At 38.7% G+C, this 19,256-nt stretch overlaps 1 protein-coding gene across 1 annotated transcript; it reads left to right on the top strand.

The window, feature by feature from the left end:
- Window positions 1-15,789: 15,789 nt before the first annotated feature.
- On the top strand, window positions 15,790-18,886 carry LOC142839965 (uncharacterized). Its single transcript, XM_075956411.1, has 3 exons — window positions 15,790-15,823; window positions 16,014-16,074; window positions 17,308-18,886. Exons 1-3 carry the CDS (start codon window positions 15,790-15,792, stop codon window positions 18,884-18,886), a joined length of 1,674 nt encoding a protein of 557 aa, XP_075812526.1.
- The last annotated feature ends 370 nt before the right edge of the window (window positions 18,887-19,256 follow it).

Raw genomic sequence — 19,256 nt, forward strand, 5'->3', positions numbered from 1 at the left:
GCATATTAATTCTAGAAGAGCTGCATTTCTGTCCTGATAGAAATATTGCTTCTGATACAACTTCTGTTATGTTGACTCAGGTGGCCTTGGTCCCTGTTTGTTGCTTTCCTAGGCATCCCTGAGTGTCCTCTATATTACACCCTCAAAGTTCTTAAGTGACTGTATCATTTCACAGTATTAAAATTATGTATTTGCTGGGCAGTGATGATGCATGACTTTAATCCAAGCACTCAGGAGGCAGATGCATGCAGATCTCTGTGAGTTTGAAGCCAGGCTGGTCTACAAGAGCCAGTTCCAGGACAGTCACCAAAGCTACAGAGATACCTTGTCTCAAAAAAAACCAATAAAATAAAATACAATAATACATTTGAGCCATGTAGTTGACTGCCCAATGCAGTCCCAGGAAAAGGATTTGCATATGGAGCATTTCTTCTGTCCTCAGACCACAATAGGAAGAATAGATTATTGTGTGCACTGCAGGGGGCACAGCATAGGCAATCAGCTGTTGCAGCCACCACTATGAAAAAGTGCCTGACTGTGGTAGCAGGAGTGGTTTGTAATTGCCCAGCATGTGTAAATTAATGTCATGTGAATGAACACAGAGCAGATTGTGTGGGTGTCCAGATTAGGAAGGTTATCTTGACTGAAGGAACATTGAATTTGCAATTAGACAACTATCCTCTGCAGATATGATCGATTTTTTTATTGGTATTTATTGAGCTCTACAATTTTCTTTTCTTCACTCCCTGCCTTCCACTCCCCTATTCAACCCTCTCCCATGGTCTGCATGCACCCAGATTACTCAGGATATCTTGTCTTTTTATACTTTATACTTCCCATGTAGATTAGAGCTCTGTAAGTCTCTCTTAGCATCCTCATTTTTGTCTAAGATCTGGGATTTGTGGTCTGTAGGCTGGCTTTCTTTGCTTTGTGCTTTAAAACCACTTATGAGTGAGTACATGAGATAATTGTCTTTTTGGGTTTGGGTTACCTCATGCAAAATAATGTTTGCAAGTTCTATCAATTTCCCTGCAAAATTCAAGATGTCATCATTTTTTCTGCTGTGTAGCACTCCATGGTGTAAATGTACCACATTTTTCTTATCCATTCTTCAGTTGAGCAGCATTTAGGTTGTTTCCAGGTTCTGGCTAGGACAAACAAAGCTGCTATGAACATAGTTGAGCACATGTCTTGTGGCACGATTGAGCATCCTTTGGATATATACCCCAAAATGGTATTACTGGGTCTTGAGAAAGGTAGTTTCCTAATTTTCTGAGAAATTGCCACACTGACATGTAAAGGGGCTGTATCAGCTTGCATTCATACCAGCAATGCAGATATGTTCCCTTTTCCCCACAACCTCTCCAGCATAAGTTGTCATCAGTATTTTTGATCTTGGCCATATATTCAGGTGTCAGTTATAATCTCAGAGTTGTTTTGATTTGCATTTATCTGATGACTAAGGATATTGAATATTTCCTTAAGTATCTTTCAGCCATTTTAGATTCCTCTGTTGAGTTCTCTGTTTAGGTCTTTACTCCATTTTTATTGAATGATGTGTTCTTTTGATGTCCAATTTCTTGAGTTCCTTGTATATTTTAAAGAATAGACCTCTGTCTGATGTGGGGTTAGTGATGATCTTTTCCTATTCTGTAGGCTGTCATTTTGTCTTGTTGACCATGTCCTTTGCTTTACAGAAGCTTTTCAGTTTCAAGAGGTCCCATTTAATTGTTTCTCTCAGTGTCTGTGCTGCTGGGGTTATATTTAGGAAGTGGTTGCCTGTGCCAATGCCTTCAAGTGTACTTCCCACTTTCTCTTCTATAAGTTTCAGTATGGCTGGCTTCATGTTGAGTTCTTTGATCCATTTGGACTTGAGTTTTGTGCATGGTAATAGATATGGGTCTATTTTCATTTTTCTACATGTTGATATCGAGTTATGCCAGCACCACTTGTTAAATATGCTTTCTTTTTTTTCATTTGATATTTTTTTGGTTCCCTGTCAAAAATCAGGTGTTCGAAGATGTGTGGATTGATATCCGTGTCTTCTATTCAATTCCATTGTTCCTCCTGTTTGTTCTTACGCCAATACCAGGCTGTTTTCAGTATTGTAGCTCTATAGTAATGATTGAAGTCAGGGATTGTGATGCTTCCAGAACTTCTTTTATTGTATAGGATTGTTTTGGCTTTCCTGTTTTTTTTGTTTTTTTTTTTCGTATGAATTTGAATACCATTCTTTTGAAGTCTTTGAAGAATTTTTCTGGGATTTTGATGAGCATTGTATTCAAATGTAATTTGGTAAGAAATTCAATTTGGTTAGAAATATGATCAATCTTGCTTGACAGAGTTATGTTGACTTGGAGATTTGAGAAACAGGCCGTTTCCTAACTCTATGTGTCAGGTTACAGATCTCAGAAGTCAACATATGTATATTGGCACCATCAACCTATCTCTTGTTAATGACATCCCTTCTCCGTGGGAAGGGCGTACTCTTTTTTAAAGTCAATATAGAAAATTTTATTTAATCTTAAAAGTGCACCTTTTTTTGGTCTTTTGAGAAAGGTTTTCCTTGTAGTTTTGGAGCCTGTCCTAGCTCTAGCTCTTGTAGACCAGGTTGGCCTCAAACTAACAATGATCTGCCTGCTTCTGCCTCCTGAGTGCTGGGATTAGAGGCCTGAGTCACACTGCCCATTTATTTGTTTTTTTTTTTTTTTTTTTTTTTTTCGAGACAGGGTTTCTCTATGGTTTTGGAGCCTGTCCTGGAACTAGCTCTTGTAGACCAGGCTGGTCTTGAACTCACAGAGATCCGCCTGCCTCTGCCTCCCGAGTGCTGGGATTAAAGGCGTGCGCCACCACCGCCGGGCTCACACTGCCCATTTAAAAGTGCACTATTATCATCACTTTAAAAATCACCTTTTTGTATCAGTTTCAAATACTTTCTTTTTTATTTCTTTTTCTTTTCTTTTTTTTTTTTTTTTTGGATTTTCGAGACAGGGTTTCTCCGTAACTTTTTTTTTTATTGGTAAAAGGAGAATAAAAAAAAACAAATTTCCACAGCCTCCCATTTCCCTCCCCCTCCTCCCACTCTTCTCCCCCTCCTCCCACCCCTCTCCCCTTCCCCCCACTCCTCTCCCCCTCCCTCTCCAGTCCAAAGAACAGTCAGGGTTCCCTGCCCTGTGGTAAGTCCTAGGTCCTCCCCCCTCCGTCCATATCTAGGAAGGTGAACATCCAAACTGGCTAGGCTCCCACCAAGCCAGCACATTGCATAGGTTCAAAACCGTGTGCCATTGTCCTTGGCGTCTCATCAGCCCTCATTGTTCGCCATGTTCAGAGAGTCCAGTTTTATCCCATGCTTTTTCGGTCACAGTCCAGCTGGCCTTGGTGAGCTCCCAGTAGATCAGCTCCACTGTCTCAGTCGGTGGGTGCACCCCTCATGGTCCCGACTTCTTTGCTCATGTTCTCCCTCCTTCTGCTCCTCATTGGGACCTTGGGAGCTCAGTCCAGTGCTCCAGTTTGGGTCCTTGTCTCTATCTCCATCCATCACCAGATGAAGGTTCTTCTTACTTAGCTTCATTTGGTTCACCTATTGTAGACTCGTGACCCCTATTTATGGCTAGAAACCATTTATGAGTGAGTACATCCCATGTTCATCTTTTTGGGTCTGGGATACCTCACTCAGGATAGTGTTTTCTATTTCCATCCATTTGCATGCAAAATTCGAGAAGTCATTGTTTTTTACTGCAGCGTAGTACTCTAGTGTGATATATTCCATACTTTCTTCATCAGTCAGTGTTTCGGTTTCTCAGGAAATTCGGGATCTCCGTAACTTTTAGTTCCTGTCCTGGTACTAGCTCTTGTAGACCAGGCCAGCCTTAGACTCACAGACATCCGCCTGCCTCTGCCTCCTGAATGCTGGGATTAAAGGCCACCACCGCTGGTTCAAATACTTTCTTTAAGTGTATTGCTGCTCTTATCTCTATTGTTTTCTGTTATCCAATGTTTCTTTCTTTCTTTTTTAAATATTTATTTATTATGTATACAATATTCTGTCTGTGTGTATGTCTGCAGGCCTTATTACAGATGGTTGTGAGACACCATGTGGTTGCTGGGAATTGAACTCAGGACCTTTGGAAGAGAAGGCAATGCTCTTAACCACTGAGCCATCTCTCCAACACCTATGCAATGTTTCTAAGTAATTAATAGTTTCATTTCATTCCTTTCAAGTTAAGTTGATTTCTATGTAGATCAATGTCTCCTATACTTTAGGCCTGCCTCATGCTGTGTAATTGAGAATTATTTTGCCGGGCTGTGGTGGCGCAAACCTTTAATCCCAGGACTCGGGAGGCAGAGGCAGGTGGATCTCTGGTACTTCAAGGCCAGCCTGGTCTACAAGAGCTAGTTCCAGGACAGTCACCAAATCTACAGAAAAACCCTGTCTCGAAAAAAAATTGAGAATTATTTTGAACACCTAATTCTGCCTCTGCTGCCCAGTTCTGGGATGACAGTCCTGCAACTCCTTCCAGGTTTGTCCTTCACTAGCCAGTTAGAAAGAAAAATAGAGCAGTTAATGAGTGTCTGTTGAACTTTCTGACTTTTACTGTGTACTTAGAAATGAAGAGGGATTGGTATAATAATTGAAATCATTGACCAACTTTGAAGCTGTTGGAGATACAGTACAGGAACTGAGAGGTTCCCCTGAGGGTAAGAGCTTTCCTCCTTCAACGGAGATTACTTATGTGGAATCAGTTAGTCAGTTGTGATGCTGTATTATTATCCTGATTGACCATTGTTTGCAGTCCACAGACAATGGCAATCTGGGTATGGACTGACCTTATCTTGAAACCTAATGTGTGATATTTCAGTAGTTTCTCCAAAATAGATGATCTGGGTAAAATGTTGTGTCCCTGCTTAACAGGACCATTACTTTTCTGGAATAAGATCTTCATCTTTAGGGAAAATACATGAGAAATATATATTGTGCTCTAATACAAATCCCTAGTCTCTGGAACACAGGGTCATAAAGCCTGTTTCAACTTTTCAAAATAATTTTTGAAATTAAAAGCACAACATATTCACATTGTCTTTGCTCCCTCCAAGCCATAACATGATCCTGATTGTTTGCTAATTCATGGTCTGCTTTTGTCTAACAACAGTTATAAAATAAACACAGTTACACAGGAACAGTGATTACTTTATGAATGTGACCTGTGTTTGTCTGCAGGATTTGCCATCTCTGAGGCAGTGGGATGGCTGCACTGGAAAGTGAGTGTACAATGGAATGTGCACAGAAAGGACCCTGTGCTTTGGATGAGAAACAGGATGTGGTGTAGGAGAGTAGAATAAGGTGTACTAAATACAGTCTTTCTAAACTAGGTCCCTGTCTGCTGGGCTGGGAGGGCAGAACTGGAAGGACTCTTCTGTCTGAGTCATTTGATCTCTGATAGAGGAGCTGCTCATATTATGAGGCCCAGCTGGGTGGCCCTAGCCTGTGAGGAATTCTGGTAAGGGTTAGAAATCAGGAGTACTAGTGGCAGACAGTTTGTGGGTTCTTTCCATGATTCTCTTCTGCCTCTGCTGTAAGGAGTAGTAAGGAAGATCACAAGCTATACCGTGGTGAGTGTTGGGTGTTCAGATCTGTTGAACTGTCATTTCTGCTATGACTTGGACTGATCATGACAAGACTGTAGTTATGTTGGTCCATGTGGTTCATGTTGGCAGTGGCCCTTATCCTCTGAGCCTCCCTGTATATGAATTTGTTGGGGCAGGGGAGACTCTGGAAATTCAGGATATGATGCTGATTGTTTAGAGTACACACATGGACACTGCTCTTGGTGTGCAGTGGGAAGAGAGATTAGAAAACTGAAGATCTAGATTCCAGAAGTTGTCAGTATTGCATTCCAATTTCAGATTTGTGTTATAAAGATTACAAATAGTTTAGGAACTGGTAAGAAATGATGATATTGATCTTTTAGCGATGCATGATTAGAATGCTTTTAATGTAATCCTGCCGTTAGCTGCAAACATGTGATCCAGTGAAGCTTAGGTCAAGGAGACAAAGGAGTTTCTGATCTGCAGACATTTCTCAGGATTGCATTGTGTTGGTCAGGTAGATAGAGCATAATTCACATCTTGGACCATAATCCATGTAGGAGAAAATAAATTTTAAATCATATTTCTTTCTTTTCATAAACAAGTTTATTCATGACACAGTTTTTTAAAAAACCCTATCCCCCCCCCTTTTTTTTTTTGGTTTTTCGAGACAGGGTTTCTCTGGTTTTGGAGCCTGTACCGGAACTAGCTCTTGTACACCAGGCTGGTCTAAACTCACAGAGATCCACCAGACTCTGCCTCCCAAGTGCTGGGATTAAAGGCGTGTGCCAACACGACCCAGCCTAAACCCCATTCCTTTTTAATGAGTTTAAAAAAATAACAAAATTCAGCTTCCTCCTCCTTGAACAACAACAACAACAACAAAAATACACTGCAAAACTTCCCAAAACAAAGTAGTGTATTTCTCCAAGGGAAAGTGTAATTCACACTGAATCCCCTGGAGTGAGTTCTTTCTGCTACAAAAACCTGCAAAGAAAGACACTCAAGACAAAAAACGAAACAAAAAAAGCAAACAATAGTTCACCAGAAAATCTTGAGTAGCAGGAGCCCCTAGGAAAGAAAGGCAGACTTTGACTAGACCTGAAAGGACAGGAGAAGGCAGGCAGGGTCTGCGAAAGACAGGGAGAAAATGAGGGAAGGAAACAAGCTGAACAGATTGGTGCCCTTCCAGAGCTCTGGTTGAAAAAATGCCCTCCAACCACCCATGCCCACCTACCCTTGAGCAGGCCCAAAGAGAATGAGGTGGATCAGGCAAACAGGGAGCAGGTTGCACATTTGAGAAGTGTCTATATTGAATCTCCAGAGGGAACTTGTCACCACTGCCCCAGTCCCTGGGCCTGGCCTACTACACAGAGTAGGTCCCTCCTCAGTTAGTTATGGGATTCTCCCCCTTCCACAGTATATCTTTTTTAAAAAATATTTTTCCATCTTCTGTCTTTCTTTTCTTTTAACTTTTTTTTATCCCAGAATCAAGACTGGGAGCTGCTGTAATTGGCAGTTCATGCACGGTATTGGGCATATTGGAAACCCATCTGTTGTGCTGATGGGAATCACCTTAATCTGTCTCCCTCTAAATGGGGAATCATCTAAAGCTAGGGAATTCCTCGCTGACTCTTTGTCTAAGAATTCTACATAGGCAAACCCTTTGGCAAGACCACTGAATTTGGCACAGACTGTAGTAACATGTTTGGCTGAACCACATCCATGAAAGTGAGCTTCCAGCTCTTCTGCTGTTGCACCATGGTCCACATTGCCAACATAGATGGAACTGGCATCAGCCTCCATCTTTTCCTCAAGAGATGAGATCACTGAGCCAGCATTGCCTGGGGTTGTACTCTTATTTTGGGGTTGTATTCTTATTCATCTTCTTCTCTGCCTCATTTTGTAGCTTGTTTAACTTCTCATCCTCTTCCTCTATCTCCCTGACTCCCGGAACCTTAGATCACATCTACGTCTGGACCCTCAATTATGCTATCCCTGGGGTTCACCTTAAGTAGTACTGGCTCTTCTTCCTGCTTCTGGCTGCCAGGGAGTCCCCAGGTGTGCCCATAACCTGGAGAGCGGGCACAGGATCAGTGCTCTTTGGGAAGGTTGTTCCCATGGTCCCCTGCACCCCTGGCTCTCTCCCTCTCAGGCTCCCCAAAGTCCCCGGGCCCACTGCTCAGGCACGAATCTCCAACCACCTGCTTCCCCCACTGCTCCTTAAATCATTTTTCTAGGTGGTTTGGGGTTGGACATCAGTGGAGCAGCATTTATCTGAAACCAGAAGAAAACACAAGGGGCTGGAGAGCCATTACAATAGATCTCCTCTGTTTGCAAAGAGAGCAACTATATCATGAGGTTTCTGTCTTTGGAAGACGTATCACTAATTGGAGGTCAGAAACAACAGTTTTTTTGTTTTCTTTTTTTTTTTGTTGGTTTTTCGAGACAGGGTTTCTCTGTGGCTTTGGAGCCTGTTCTGGAACAAGCTCTTTAGACCATGCTGGCCTCAAACTCATAGAGATCCGCCTGTCTCTGCCTCTAGATTGCTGGGATTAAAGGCATGTGCCACCACCGCCCAGCCAGAAACAACAGTTTAAGTGTTACTTTGATATAACTTTTTGAAAGTTGTGCAGTTTGTATTTATTTAATTTCTTTTTTTTTAAGATTTATTTATTTATTATGCATACAACATTCTGCCTCCATGTATGCCCACATGCCAGAGGAGGGCACCAGATCTCATTATGGATATTTGTGAGCCACCAAGTCGTTGCTGGGAATTGAACTCATGACCTCTGGAAGACCAGTCAGTGCTCTTAACCTCTGAGCCATCTCTCCAGCCCAGTGTTTATTTAATTTCTGTACACATACAATCAAACGTACCTGGGTAACATTGTTCAAGATCACACTTTTCCTTGCCTAAGTTTTCTTTGGTCTTTTGATTAAAAGTTGACTATAGATTTCTGCATCTGCTTTTGCCTTTTTATATCCTTCCCCTTAATGCTTTCACAAAAATTGTGCACATTTTTTATTTATGTTTAATTGTGGAAAGTATAGAAGTCATACATGATTTTTTACACTACTTTTTCTGTAATCTGACTATAATCTAAATATATTATTAGTTATCTTTAAAATAATGGACCTTCATCAATTTTATTCAGAAAATTTCTAATTTTATCAGGTCATTATTGTTTTTTGGAAAGTTTATGTTAAAAGACTGCTTTTATTCATCTTTGATGCCTGCTTCTTTCCATTTCCTGGCATTTCTATGTTTTCCAGTTGTTGCTATCTTCATGTTTGAATCTTTGCTACTTAAGTGTTGGTATAATCAATACATAATCCCTTGAGCTTTCTGAGTGTTTCCACTGTGAATATTGGTTTATTATTAGTTGTCCAGTTATAAATTGTTGGGCAAAGCTATTTGTATTCATTTAATAGTAAAGACTTATCGTACACAAAATCATAATTTTTATAGATCGTCTTCATAAGAGTCATCTTTTTCTTTTTTATGTTTTGTTTTTCTTGTTTTTATTAATCTGAGAAAGACTTGACTTACTGGATAAAAGCTTTTATGTGTCTGGGCAGGTGGATCCGCACATATTCTTTATGTGGATGACCTGAATTCAAATACCTACATACTAGTTGATAAGTTACTTGTTGAAGCCCATGTGGGTCCAACACAGATAATTATGTTCCCTAACTGGACTGGAATGGAGTCACGAGGAAAGATCAGACGCAATTTACAGGGTCATGCTTGTAGGGCAAGATCTCTCGAAGATCTCTTTTTGTTTATTATTGAGTGGGAAAACAACATTAGGCTATCTCCTAGGCAACCAGGTGAATGGGCTTTTAGTCAGATCCTCACCTAAGTGTATGCTAGGTGTCTAGCAGGCCATGAATTAGCATCTCTATAAGACTTCCTCCAAATTACCAAGAAATAGGCACCAAACATTATGACCAGTTTCAGCCAATACCTCTCCTCAGGAAATCTACATTTGTAACAAAAGAAGAGAGGAACTATACATTCTTGCTATTGTTATGCAGAGACAACTTGTCTGCTGAGCTACGTGATCAGCTCATACCAGGCCTATGGCTTTTATGCTTGGCTGCTACACCATACAGAAATATGGGCCTACAGTTAACAAATCTCTAATATTTCCAATTCAGCAACCTTCCTTTCTGTATGTCACCTGTTTGTGTGTGTATGTATGTATGTGTCTGTGTGTGTGTATGATATTCTCTGTCATGCACAAACACACAAAAATATCAGTAACCTTATTTTCAAAAGTGCTTGGAACTTATAGAGCAGATGGAGTAAAGCAAGTTGCTTTACATGTACACTGATTCTTTAAAAAGTTGTTCTCTTGAAATTCCATTAAAAAAAATTTCATTTCCTCACTGTGGTGCAGACTTGGATTCAATCACCAATTGTAAGAAACAACATGGTAGTGATCCTAACATACATCATTTTATTATCATAAGAGAATGAGATGCTTTCAGTAATCAAAACTATTTTCTGTAAAGTAAAAACATCAGAAGACATCAAGAGAATATTGTAAATTTTGGTGAAACAGTCAACCCATTTTCTATTATTGGTAAAGGAGAGAACAGGAGCTGGGCAGTGGTGGCACACACCTTTAATCCCAGCACTCGGGGAGCAGAGGCAGGTGGATCTCTGCTAGTTCAAGACCAGCCTGGTCTACAAGAGCTAGTTCCAGGACAGGCTCCAAACCCCAGAGAAACGCTGGCTCGAAAAACCACAAAAAAGAAACATATATGTGTATATGTATATATATTTGTCTTTGTCATTTGTTTTGTCAATAGTGTCATCTATATTGCTGATTTTGTGAACTATAATTTCATCGTATCATTCATTGTCTTTGAAAATGATGGACCTTCAACATTTTGTACACAGAATATTTCTTATACTCTTTGGTGATAAACAGTTCTACATTTCTCTTCTTGATCTCATATGCTTGCTTCTAATTATTTAATTTTATTTTTTCATTTATATTTTAATAATAAAGCTTGCCTGATGATCATAATGTAAAACAGATGCCATGGCCAGCCTTACACCACAGGCAAGGCTGACACACCCCTTTAATCCCAGTAGTCACACTAGTTTGTTGTAGAGTCAAATGCTGGTGTCTCATATCTTTAATCCCATCACTAAGGAGTTGCAGATAGGAAGTGACATGTCTGGACAGAGAGAGGAATATAAGGTGGTACGAGAGAGGAGCTGAGGGTTGAGTCTTTGTAGAAACAGCATTCAGTCTGAGGACTTACAGAGACAGGATACCCCATTTAATCAGTCTAGCAAAATTCACCTAGGGGTTCCCTTGGAGGGGATGCCGAGGCTTAGGAAAAGTTAGATTAAGAGAAATGAAGACAGGATCATAGGTTAGACCTAGAGGAGAAAGGTCAATAGAAAACAGCCTGAGTTTATTTCTCAGCCAGCATATATACTAAATATAGCCAAATGGCAGATCAAAAAGCAGTACAGTCAGCTCCCCACCTCCCTGCACTGTGCTTGGAGGCAGCTCAAACCTGTGCATTATCTGATTCAGCTAAGCAGCTTCTAATCACTAAGAAGGAGTACCCTTGGCTGGCCTGCACGAGCCCAAATCTTAATAGAAAAAATGCACTCTTTCAGCTGTGCAAAATGCTTTTTCTCTTGGCTAACGCAGATGTTATTCACAGCCCTCAAGTTTACTGGAAGAAGTACAGCAGGCATGCTTGAACTCAAAAGGCTTCCTTAAGTCTGAAATGACTCAGGATGATCATTATGATTATTAATATTATGGCAAAAGAGATATTTGTTGTTAATCTCTCCCAAGAAATTACTGCAAGCACTTTGCCAGTGTTTACTTGCTGTCCATTATGATTCAATTTTAACATTAGTAAAACAGTCTATGATTTAACTTTGGTCAATTCTTGCTAATAGATGAATTTTAAATTTTCTTTTTAATATCAACTCAGATTTTTTCCACATAAATTTATAGTCTTTTGTCTGTTTATGTGCGAAAAATATTGATTTTAAAATAATATCTTTCGGGGGCTGGAGAGATGGCTCAGCGGTTAAGAGCACCGACTGCTCTTCCAGAGGTCCCGAGTTCGATTCCCAGCACCCATATGGTAGCTCACAACTGTCTATAATTCTAGTTCCAGGGGACCCAACACCCATGGCAAATCACCAATGCACATAAATAAATAAATATAAAGAAAAAATAAAATAAAATAATATTTTTCCTCTGCAGTAAAATTCCTATAGGGGAATGCGTAGAGGTTAAAATGCCTAAAATGAAGACCATGAGGTGGTGGCTCATGCCTTTAATCCAAGCACTTGGATGGCAGAGGCAGGTGGAGTTTGAGGCCAGCCTGGTCTACAAGAGCTACTTCCAGTACATGTTCCAAGGCTACAGAGAAACCCTGTATCAAGAAAAATATCTTGAATGTAACCAAACTTCAGATCCAAACCATCCATATGTGCGTCCTATAATTTTATTTCCACTAATCCAATTTTTTTCTCTGCTTTAGATGATAATTCTCTTTGACTATTTAAATCTTTGTCACCCTTTATAGTTTGGTTCTAATTACTGTTTTGAAATTTTTACCCAAATAGTGGACTATAGATGGTAAATGCCTTGCAGCAATTTCAGAAAATTATTAAGATTCCACAAATAATCTCTCCTAATTTTTAAATTTAGGGCTCAAATTTTTGTAAAAGCATTTTACATGCTAAGTAATTAATAGAATCTCCTTTTTGTATATTTTCAGAATATTTTGTAAATTTTTAATCCCCATGGAGACAAAGTTTGCGTTACTTCAGCAAACATTTTCTCTAAAGTATGTTCAGTTGAATAATCTAATAAAATTCTGTATAATGTTGAAAACAAAGCTAACTTGAGTATAATTTCAATTATATTAAGTAACAAACTACTAACCTGCAGTACTTTATATCCTAATTTGTTTATGATAAAACTTTTGAGGACTAGAAATTTTCATTGCATGTTTAAGTGAATGGTATTAGGTAAAATATTTTGAGTAAGAATATAACATCATAGACAGTATGTTGTAACAAAAATAATGTCAAGTTTGTATCAAAAGGAAGCATCCATATCTATATCAATGTAAAATGTATAAATAAGTAGTTACTTTTAAAATTAGGAAAAATTTTCACTGCTCTTAATATCTATTTTTGTCTCTATTGTACATGGCATTGAATATGTATGTCTGTATATGTCTATATAAATAATGTGTAAGTCTTCCACGATGAACAATGTATTTTCCTGCAGTAATTTTTAAATTTCCAGGAAGAAGATGGGGCCCCACAACAAGTCAAATTGCTTGTTATCATTACATCAGGATGATAATAGCACTACTATAAGATCTGTTTTGAGTACCAGATGCTCAAGATGGTTCCATCTTAGTTAGCTGAAATGGTACCCTTTTTACAATGTTCTGGATTGACCTTCTTATAGGAAGCTCAGAAAAACCTTACCAAATAGTCAGACTATTTGCAATTATACCAGACAGTAATCTTGGAACTTAACCATCATTTTACTTTCACAGGATCCTAAAGAAAGAACATCGCCCCCATGACAGCTAGAAGTAATTCTAAAAGACTTCCTCTCCTCTCCCAACAAAGTTTGTCCTCAGGGTTAGGGACATCATTTAGGGGTTGGTTATAATTGGTATAGGATTTTGGGTTGGAGGGGAAATTTTATTTTTTTGGTTTTTCAAGACAGGGTTTCTCTGTGATTTTGGAGCCTGTCCTGGAACTAGCTCTTGTAGAACAGGCTGGTCTCAAACTCACAGAGATCCACCTGCCTCTGCCTCCCAAGTGCTGGGAATAAAGGCATGCACCACCACCGCCTGGCTAGAAGGGAAATTTTAAAGGCTCGGGGATCTCTTTCAAAAAAAATGGGAAAATTGGATGAAATAATAGATTATTCTGAGCTTACACACACTAATAATAGGGAGTAATAGAGTGAATGCTTGTGAGGTATAATTTATAGGCAATTGCATTTGTATAGATTTTTTATTGACTTTTCGAGACAGGGTTTTCCCGTGGCTTTTCGTTCCTGTCCTGGAACTAGCTCTTGTAGACCAGGCTGGCCTCGAACTCACAGAGATCATCCTGACTGTGCCTCCTGAGTGCTGGGATTAAAGGAGTGCACCACCACCCACCAGCCATTTGTATAGATCCTTATATTGATATAATGTTAAGTCATATTGAATATTATATGCATTCATGCTTCTACCTCTCCTTAAAATATTTTATACATTGATACATATTTATCATATTGCAATGCACACTTCTACCACTGATCCAGATAACTATACATTGTTTACATTTTGAGGTCATTGTCCTCATTTGTTGCAATATTGTATAATATTCTCCTATGAAATCTTAGTCTTTAATTTTTTTTTTTTTTTTGGTTTTTCGAGACAGGGTTTCTCTGTGGCTTTGGAGCCTGTCCTGGAACTAGCTCTTGTAGACCAGGCTGGTCTCAAACTCACAGAGATCCACCTGCCTCTGCCTCCCGAGTGCTGGGATTAAAGGCGTGCGCCACCACCGCCCGGCCTTAGTCTTTAATTATAGGTATTAAAAATAGTAGAACAATAGTCATCTAGGCGGACGGTGGTGGCGTCCCTAAATAAGTATACATTTATTTCTCAATTCTGAGCTGGTGTTGTATTTCTTTAAAGCATCCTTCTTCAAGCAACATTAAATGGGAATCATTGAAATGACTAAATGCATTTTTTTCCATTGTTGACCATGAACTAATAGTAACCGGGTTCACAATGTACCTGACTGAATGAACAACCTCCCAGAAAAGATCATGTATTTGAACAAGTTTCTCTCCATAGTGGTTTTCTTTCAATTTTCTGTGGATCCTTAGTAGGAGAAGAAGCCCTTCTATATGAAATTTCTCATTGTATCCAATGAATCTCAATACCCTCAAGTAATTTCCTGACATTTAAATCTATTGTGTTAACTGGGCGATGGTGGCGCACACCTTTAATCCCAGGACTCGGGAGGCAGAGGCAGGCAGATCTCTGTGAGTTCGAGACCAGCCTGGTCTACCTAGCTAGCTCCAGGACAGGCTCCAAAGCCACAGAGAAACCCTGTCTGGAAAAACCAAAAAATAAATAAAATTAAATAAATCTACTGTGTTGTGCTTGACATTAATCAGCCAGCTTCCTACTTATACTGAAATGCTTTTAACATCATTATAGGCTCGATCTCTAAATCACATAAAATATAGCAGAAACAGTTGTTATTCAGTCCTCAGGTAACCTCCTGTTTTAATTGTTTCGTTTGCTTATCTGAGTAACTGTGTGGCTCTCAATTCCTGTAACTAAAGGGAGGCATCATTCCTGGCTCTATTTGTTTTTATGTTATTGGATGATGGTACTAGAATGTAGGTATTTTTTATGTCAAGTATATACTGCTGTGCTTAGCTTCATAATTTCTTGAATTTTAAAAATTGACAGAGGGCATCACTCTGATTGCCAAGATGCCATGTATTCATAACATTAATACTGCGTGAGTGTTCTGAGTCATTAACTGGAGTGAAAACAATTCTTTGTGGAAAGTTCAATAAAAGTCTTTCAGTTCTTTGTATCCCATTGTTTGTTTCATTCCGGTTTGCAATGGAAACAGGGTCTCAATGTGTATTTCTACCTCTCCTGGACCTGATTTCTTAGACTTGACTGGCATTCAACTCAGAGACAAATATTCCCACCTCTGTTTTCTGAGTGTTGTGGTTAAAGGCACAATACTTCAATACACCCAGTTTGTCCATCTTTTCTTCCTTTCTGTAGTCAGTAGTTTTTTTGTACAATATTCTCATGCATACAATGTACTGTTGATCTTTTCTGTTTTTCTCTCCCTATGAATAGATATTTCTCTTATAAGGTGGTACAAAGGGTACAGAAATAAAAGAATTGACTCTCCTTTTAAATTTCATTCTAAAGTGACTTTCTATGTCATGGAGTAAGAGTGGATAACACCAGCATCATACAACTGTACTTTCAAAGAAGTATGCATTCCAATGATGTCACTGTCATGCTTACATTGTACACACGTGTGGTATATTTTTGAAGGCAGTGACCTATGATGATGTGCATATCAACTTCAGTAAGGAAGAGTGGGATTTGCTGGATGCTTCCCAGAAGAATCTCTACAAAGATGTGATGCTCGAGACCTACAGGAACCTCACCACTATTGGTAAAAACAAATTTCTTTCATGTTTCAAAATATGGAGACAACTCTTCCTTGGTTTATGTTGTTGTTCTGTAATTTGATTTAGAAAGAAGGAGAATGAGGTGAACAACACAGTCATAGTTCTTAGGATAATAAGCTAATTATTTCACAATGTTAAATAATATAACATACATATTCTGGTACTATATTTTAGGATACATTTGGGAAGACCATAAGACTGAAAAACATCGTCAATGGTGTAGAAGGCATGTAAGGTAATTTTCTTATGCAAGTTTATAACAATGTGCCTCTGATGAGTTTGTAATGTGTTATGACACTTTAAAACAAAACAACAGTGTAAATAAGCACAGCTTTAAATGAATTGATGGTTAATAAATTCTCACAAATCCATATAGCGCAATTTCCTGTATGTGAATTGCATTTGCAAGGCATTCATTTAAGAAAAATTCTGGGAAGCAATGACTAAACAGATTTTAGCATTAATCATGAGAGCTAGATTATACATCTGCCAGTCCATTTGTTTCTTGTTACTCATGACAGAAAATGTATACACATTTCAGTGATGATGAATATAGCTGCAAACCTTTCTACTAAATCAATAGCCCATGGTAAGTAAGTCTTGTATTACTCATATAGTTTTTGTGACCGTGGTAAGTTTAATGAAAGCAGCTGTTGGAGTCAAGGATCAAGGGGCAGGTGTTGTGGAGAAACCTTAATACCTATACCACAAGTCTCTGAGGAACAGAAAGTCAAACCGTGAGGATTCAATGTGGAAATCTTTTATTGACTATTCTTCCTTTCCTATATATATCATATGTTACTTTTGACACAAGAGTATGAGCATAGGGATATGCAAAGATTTAGCATTCCTCTCCTTAAGAACAATTAAGAAGATAAAATGTAGTTCCTATGTAGAGTATACTTGTTGAATTTGATACAAGAATACAAAGTTAATTCATTTTCTACCATCATTGTTAATACTTAAACATACATTATGAAAAAACCATGATGAGTTCTAGGTCTGTGCAAATACTTTTAGGTGTCTTAGTTCACTTAGCAAATGTATAATGATTCACGATATAGTAAAATTTATAAATGTAGTAAAGTTGGTAAAGCACTCAGTGTATGCAGTTGTCTTCAAAAATGTAAAAAATTTAATAGAAAAATATAGGTATAGACGAAAAGGTAAACCATGGCACAAAGGAAATTATCACAAATATTTTTTGAGATGCAAAATGACCCCTAGTGGGTGAACAAAACATGATTTAAGACAAAGATATAGAACCATAATGTTTGATTCCTTTTTACAATTGGGAAAAATATGAAGTTAATTCCTATAGATATGAGGTTTCACAGTGCATTGAATGTGGTGAAACTTTTACATGCGTAAATTATCCTTGCAGGATTGAAAGAAATCAAACTGGAGCGGCGTTTTCCGTATATTCTCACTGTGCTAAAGCCTTGTGTTATAACACTCATCTTCTAAGGAATGAAAAAACACGTACCGGAGAAAAATGCTCGAAAATTAAGCAATGTGATAAAACCTTTCTTCATCACAATCATCTTCAAAGGCATAAAAGAACACATACTGGAGAGAAACCCTATGAATATAATCAGTGTGGTAAAGACTATACTCAATACAGTGTTCTTCAAACTCATAAAGGAACACATACTGGAGAGAAACCCTATGAATATAATCAGTGTGCTAAGGCCTTTGCTGAGAATAGTGCTCTTCAAAAACATAAAGGAACACATACTGGAGAGAAACCCTATGAATGTAATCAGTGCGGTAAGGCCTTTGCACATCATAGTCATCTGCAATTGCATAAGAGAAAACATACTGGAGAGAAACCCCATGAATGTAATCAGTGTGGTAAGGCCTTTGCACAGCGTAGTCATCTTCAAGTGCATAAAAGAACACATACTGGAGAGAAACCCTATGAATGTAATCAGTGTGCTAAGTTCTTTGCTGACAACAGTGCTTTTCAAAAACATAAAAGAACACATACTGGAGAGAAACCCCATGAATGTAATCAGTGCGGTAAGGCATTTACACGTCATAGTTCCCTTCAATTGCATAAAAGAACACATACTGGAGAGAAACCCCATGAATGTAATCAGTGCGGTAAGGCATTTACACGTCATAGTTCCCTTCAATTGCATAAAAGAACACATACTGGAGAGAAACCCTATGAATGTAATCAGTGTGGCAAGGCCTTTGCACAGCATAGTCATCTTCAATTGCATAAGAGAACACATACTGGAGAGAAACCCTATGAATGTAATCAGTGTGGTAAGGCCTTTGCAAGTCATAGTTATCTTCAAGTGCATAAAAGAACACATACTGGAGAGAAACCCTATGAATGTAATCAGTGTGGTAAGGCCTTTGCACATCATAGTCATCTTCAATTGCATAAGAGAATACATACTGGAGAGAAACCCCATGAATGTAATCAGTGTGGTAAGGCCTTTGCACAACGTAGTCATCTTCAAGTGCATAAAAGAACACATACTGGAGAGAAACCCTATGAATGTAATCAGTGTTCTAAGGCCTTTGCTGTCAACAGTGCTTTTCAAAGACATAAAAGAACACATGCTGGAGAGAGACCCTATGAATGTAATCACTGTGCTAAAGCCTTTGCTGACAACAGTGCTTTTCAAAAACATAAAAGAACACATACTGGAGAGAAACCCTATGAATGTAATCAGTGTGGTAAGGCCTTTGCACATCATAGTTCCCTTAAATTGCATAAAAGAACACATACTGGAGAGAAACCCCATGAATGTAATCAGTGTGGTAAGGCATTTACACGTCATAGTTCCCTTCAATTGCATAAAAGAACACATACTGGAGAGAAACCCTATGAATGTAATCAGTGTGCTAAGGCCTTTGCACAGCATAGTCATCTTCAATTGCATAAGAGAACACATACTGGAGAGAAACCCTATGAATGTAATCAGTGTGGTAAGGCCTTTGCACGTCATAGTTCTCTTACATTGCATAAAAGAACACATACTGGAGAGAAACCCTATGAATGTAATCAGTCTGGTAAGGCATTTACCTAACTTCGTGGTCTTCAAATACATAAAACAATACACACTGAAGAGAAACCCTATGAATGCAGTCAGTGTGGCAAGGCCTTTGCACATCATAGTCAACTTCAAAGGCATAAAAGATCACATACTGGATAGAAACCCTATGAATCCAATCAGTGTGTTAAGACCTTTGAATATGAAAACAGTGTTTACATTCATAAAAGAATGCATGCTAGAAAGAAACCTTAGGAGGGAAATCAGTGTGGTAAGGCCTTTACAGAACAGAACTCCCGTACTCTTGAACGGCATAATATAGCACCTACTGTAAAGATATTAATGAATTGAATTTGTGGTAGGTAGATGAAGGTCATTGGCTTGCCCAGTTGATAGGCCAGCCCTT

Source organism: Microtus pennsylvanicus, chromosome 22 (genome assembly GCF_037038515.1).
Source record: "Microtus pennsylvanicus isolate mMicPen1 chromosome 22, mMicPen1.hap1, whole genome shotgun sequence".
Classification (NCBI taxonomy): Eukaryota; Metazoa; Chordata; class Mammalia; order Rodentia; family Cricetidae; genus Microtus; species Microtus pennsylvanicus.

Bases quoted from the DNA above. Each gene is read 5' to 3' on its own strand.
- LOC142839965 (XM_075956411.1), top strand. From the start codon at position 15,790: ATGCTCGAGACCTACAGGAACCTCACCACTATTG. The intron at 15,824-16,013 runs GTAAAAACAAAT...ACTATATTTTAG, and splicing joins CAGGAACCTCACCACTATTG to GATACATTTGGGAAGACCAT. The intron at 16,075-17,307 runs GTAATTTTCTTA...TCATCTTCTAAG, and splicing joins TGGTGTAGAAGGCATGTAAG to GAATGAAAAAACACGTACCG.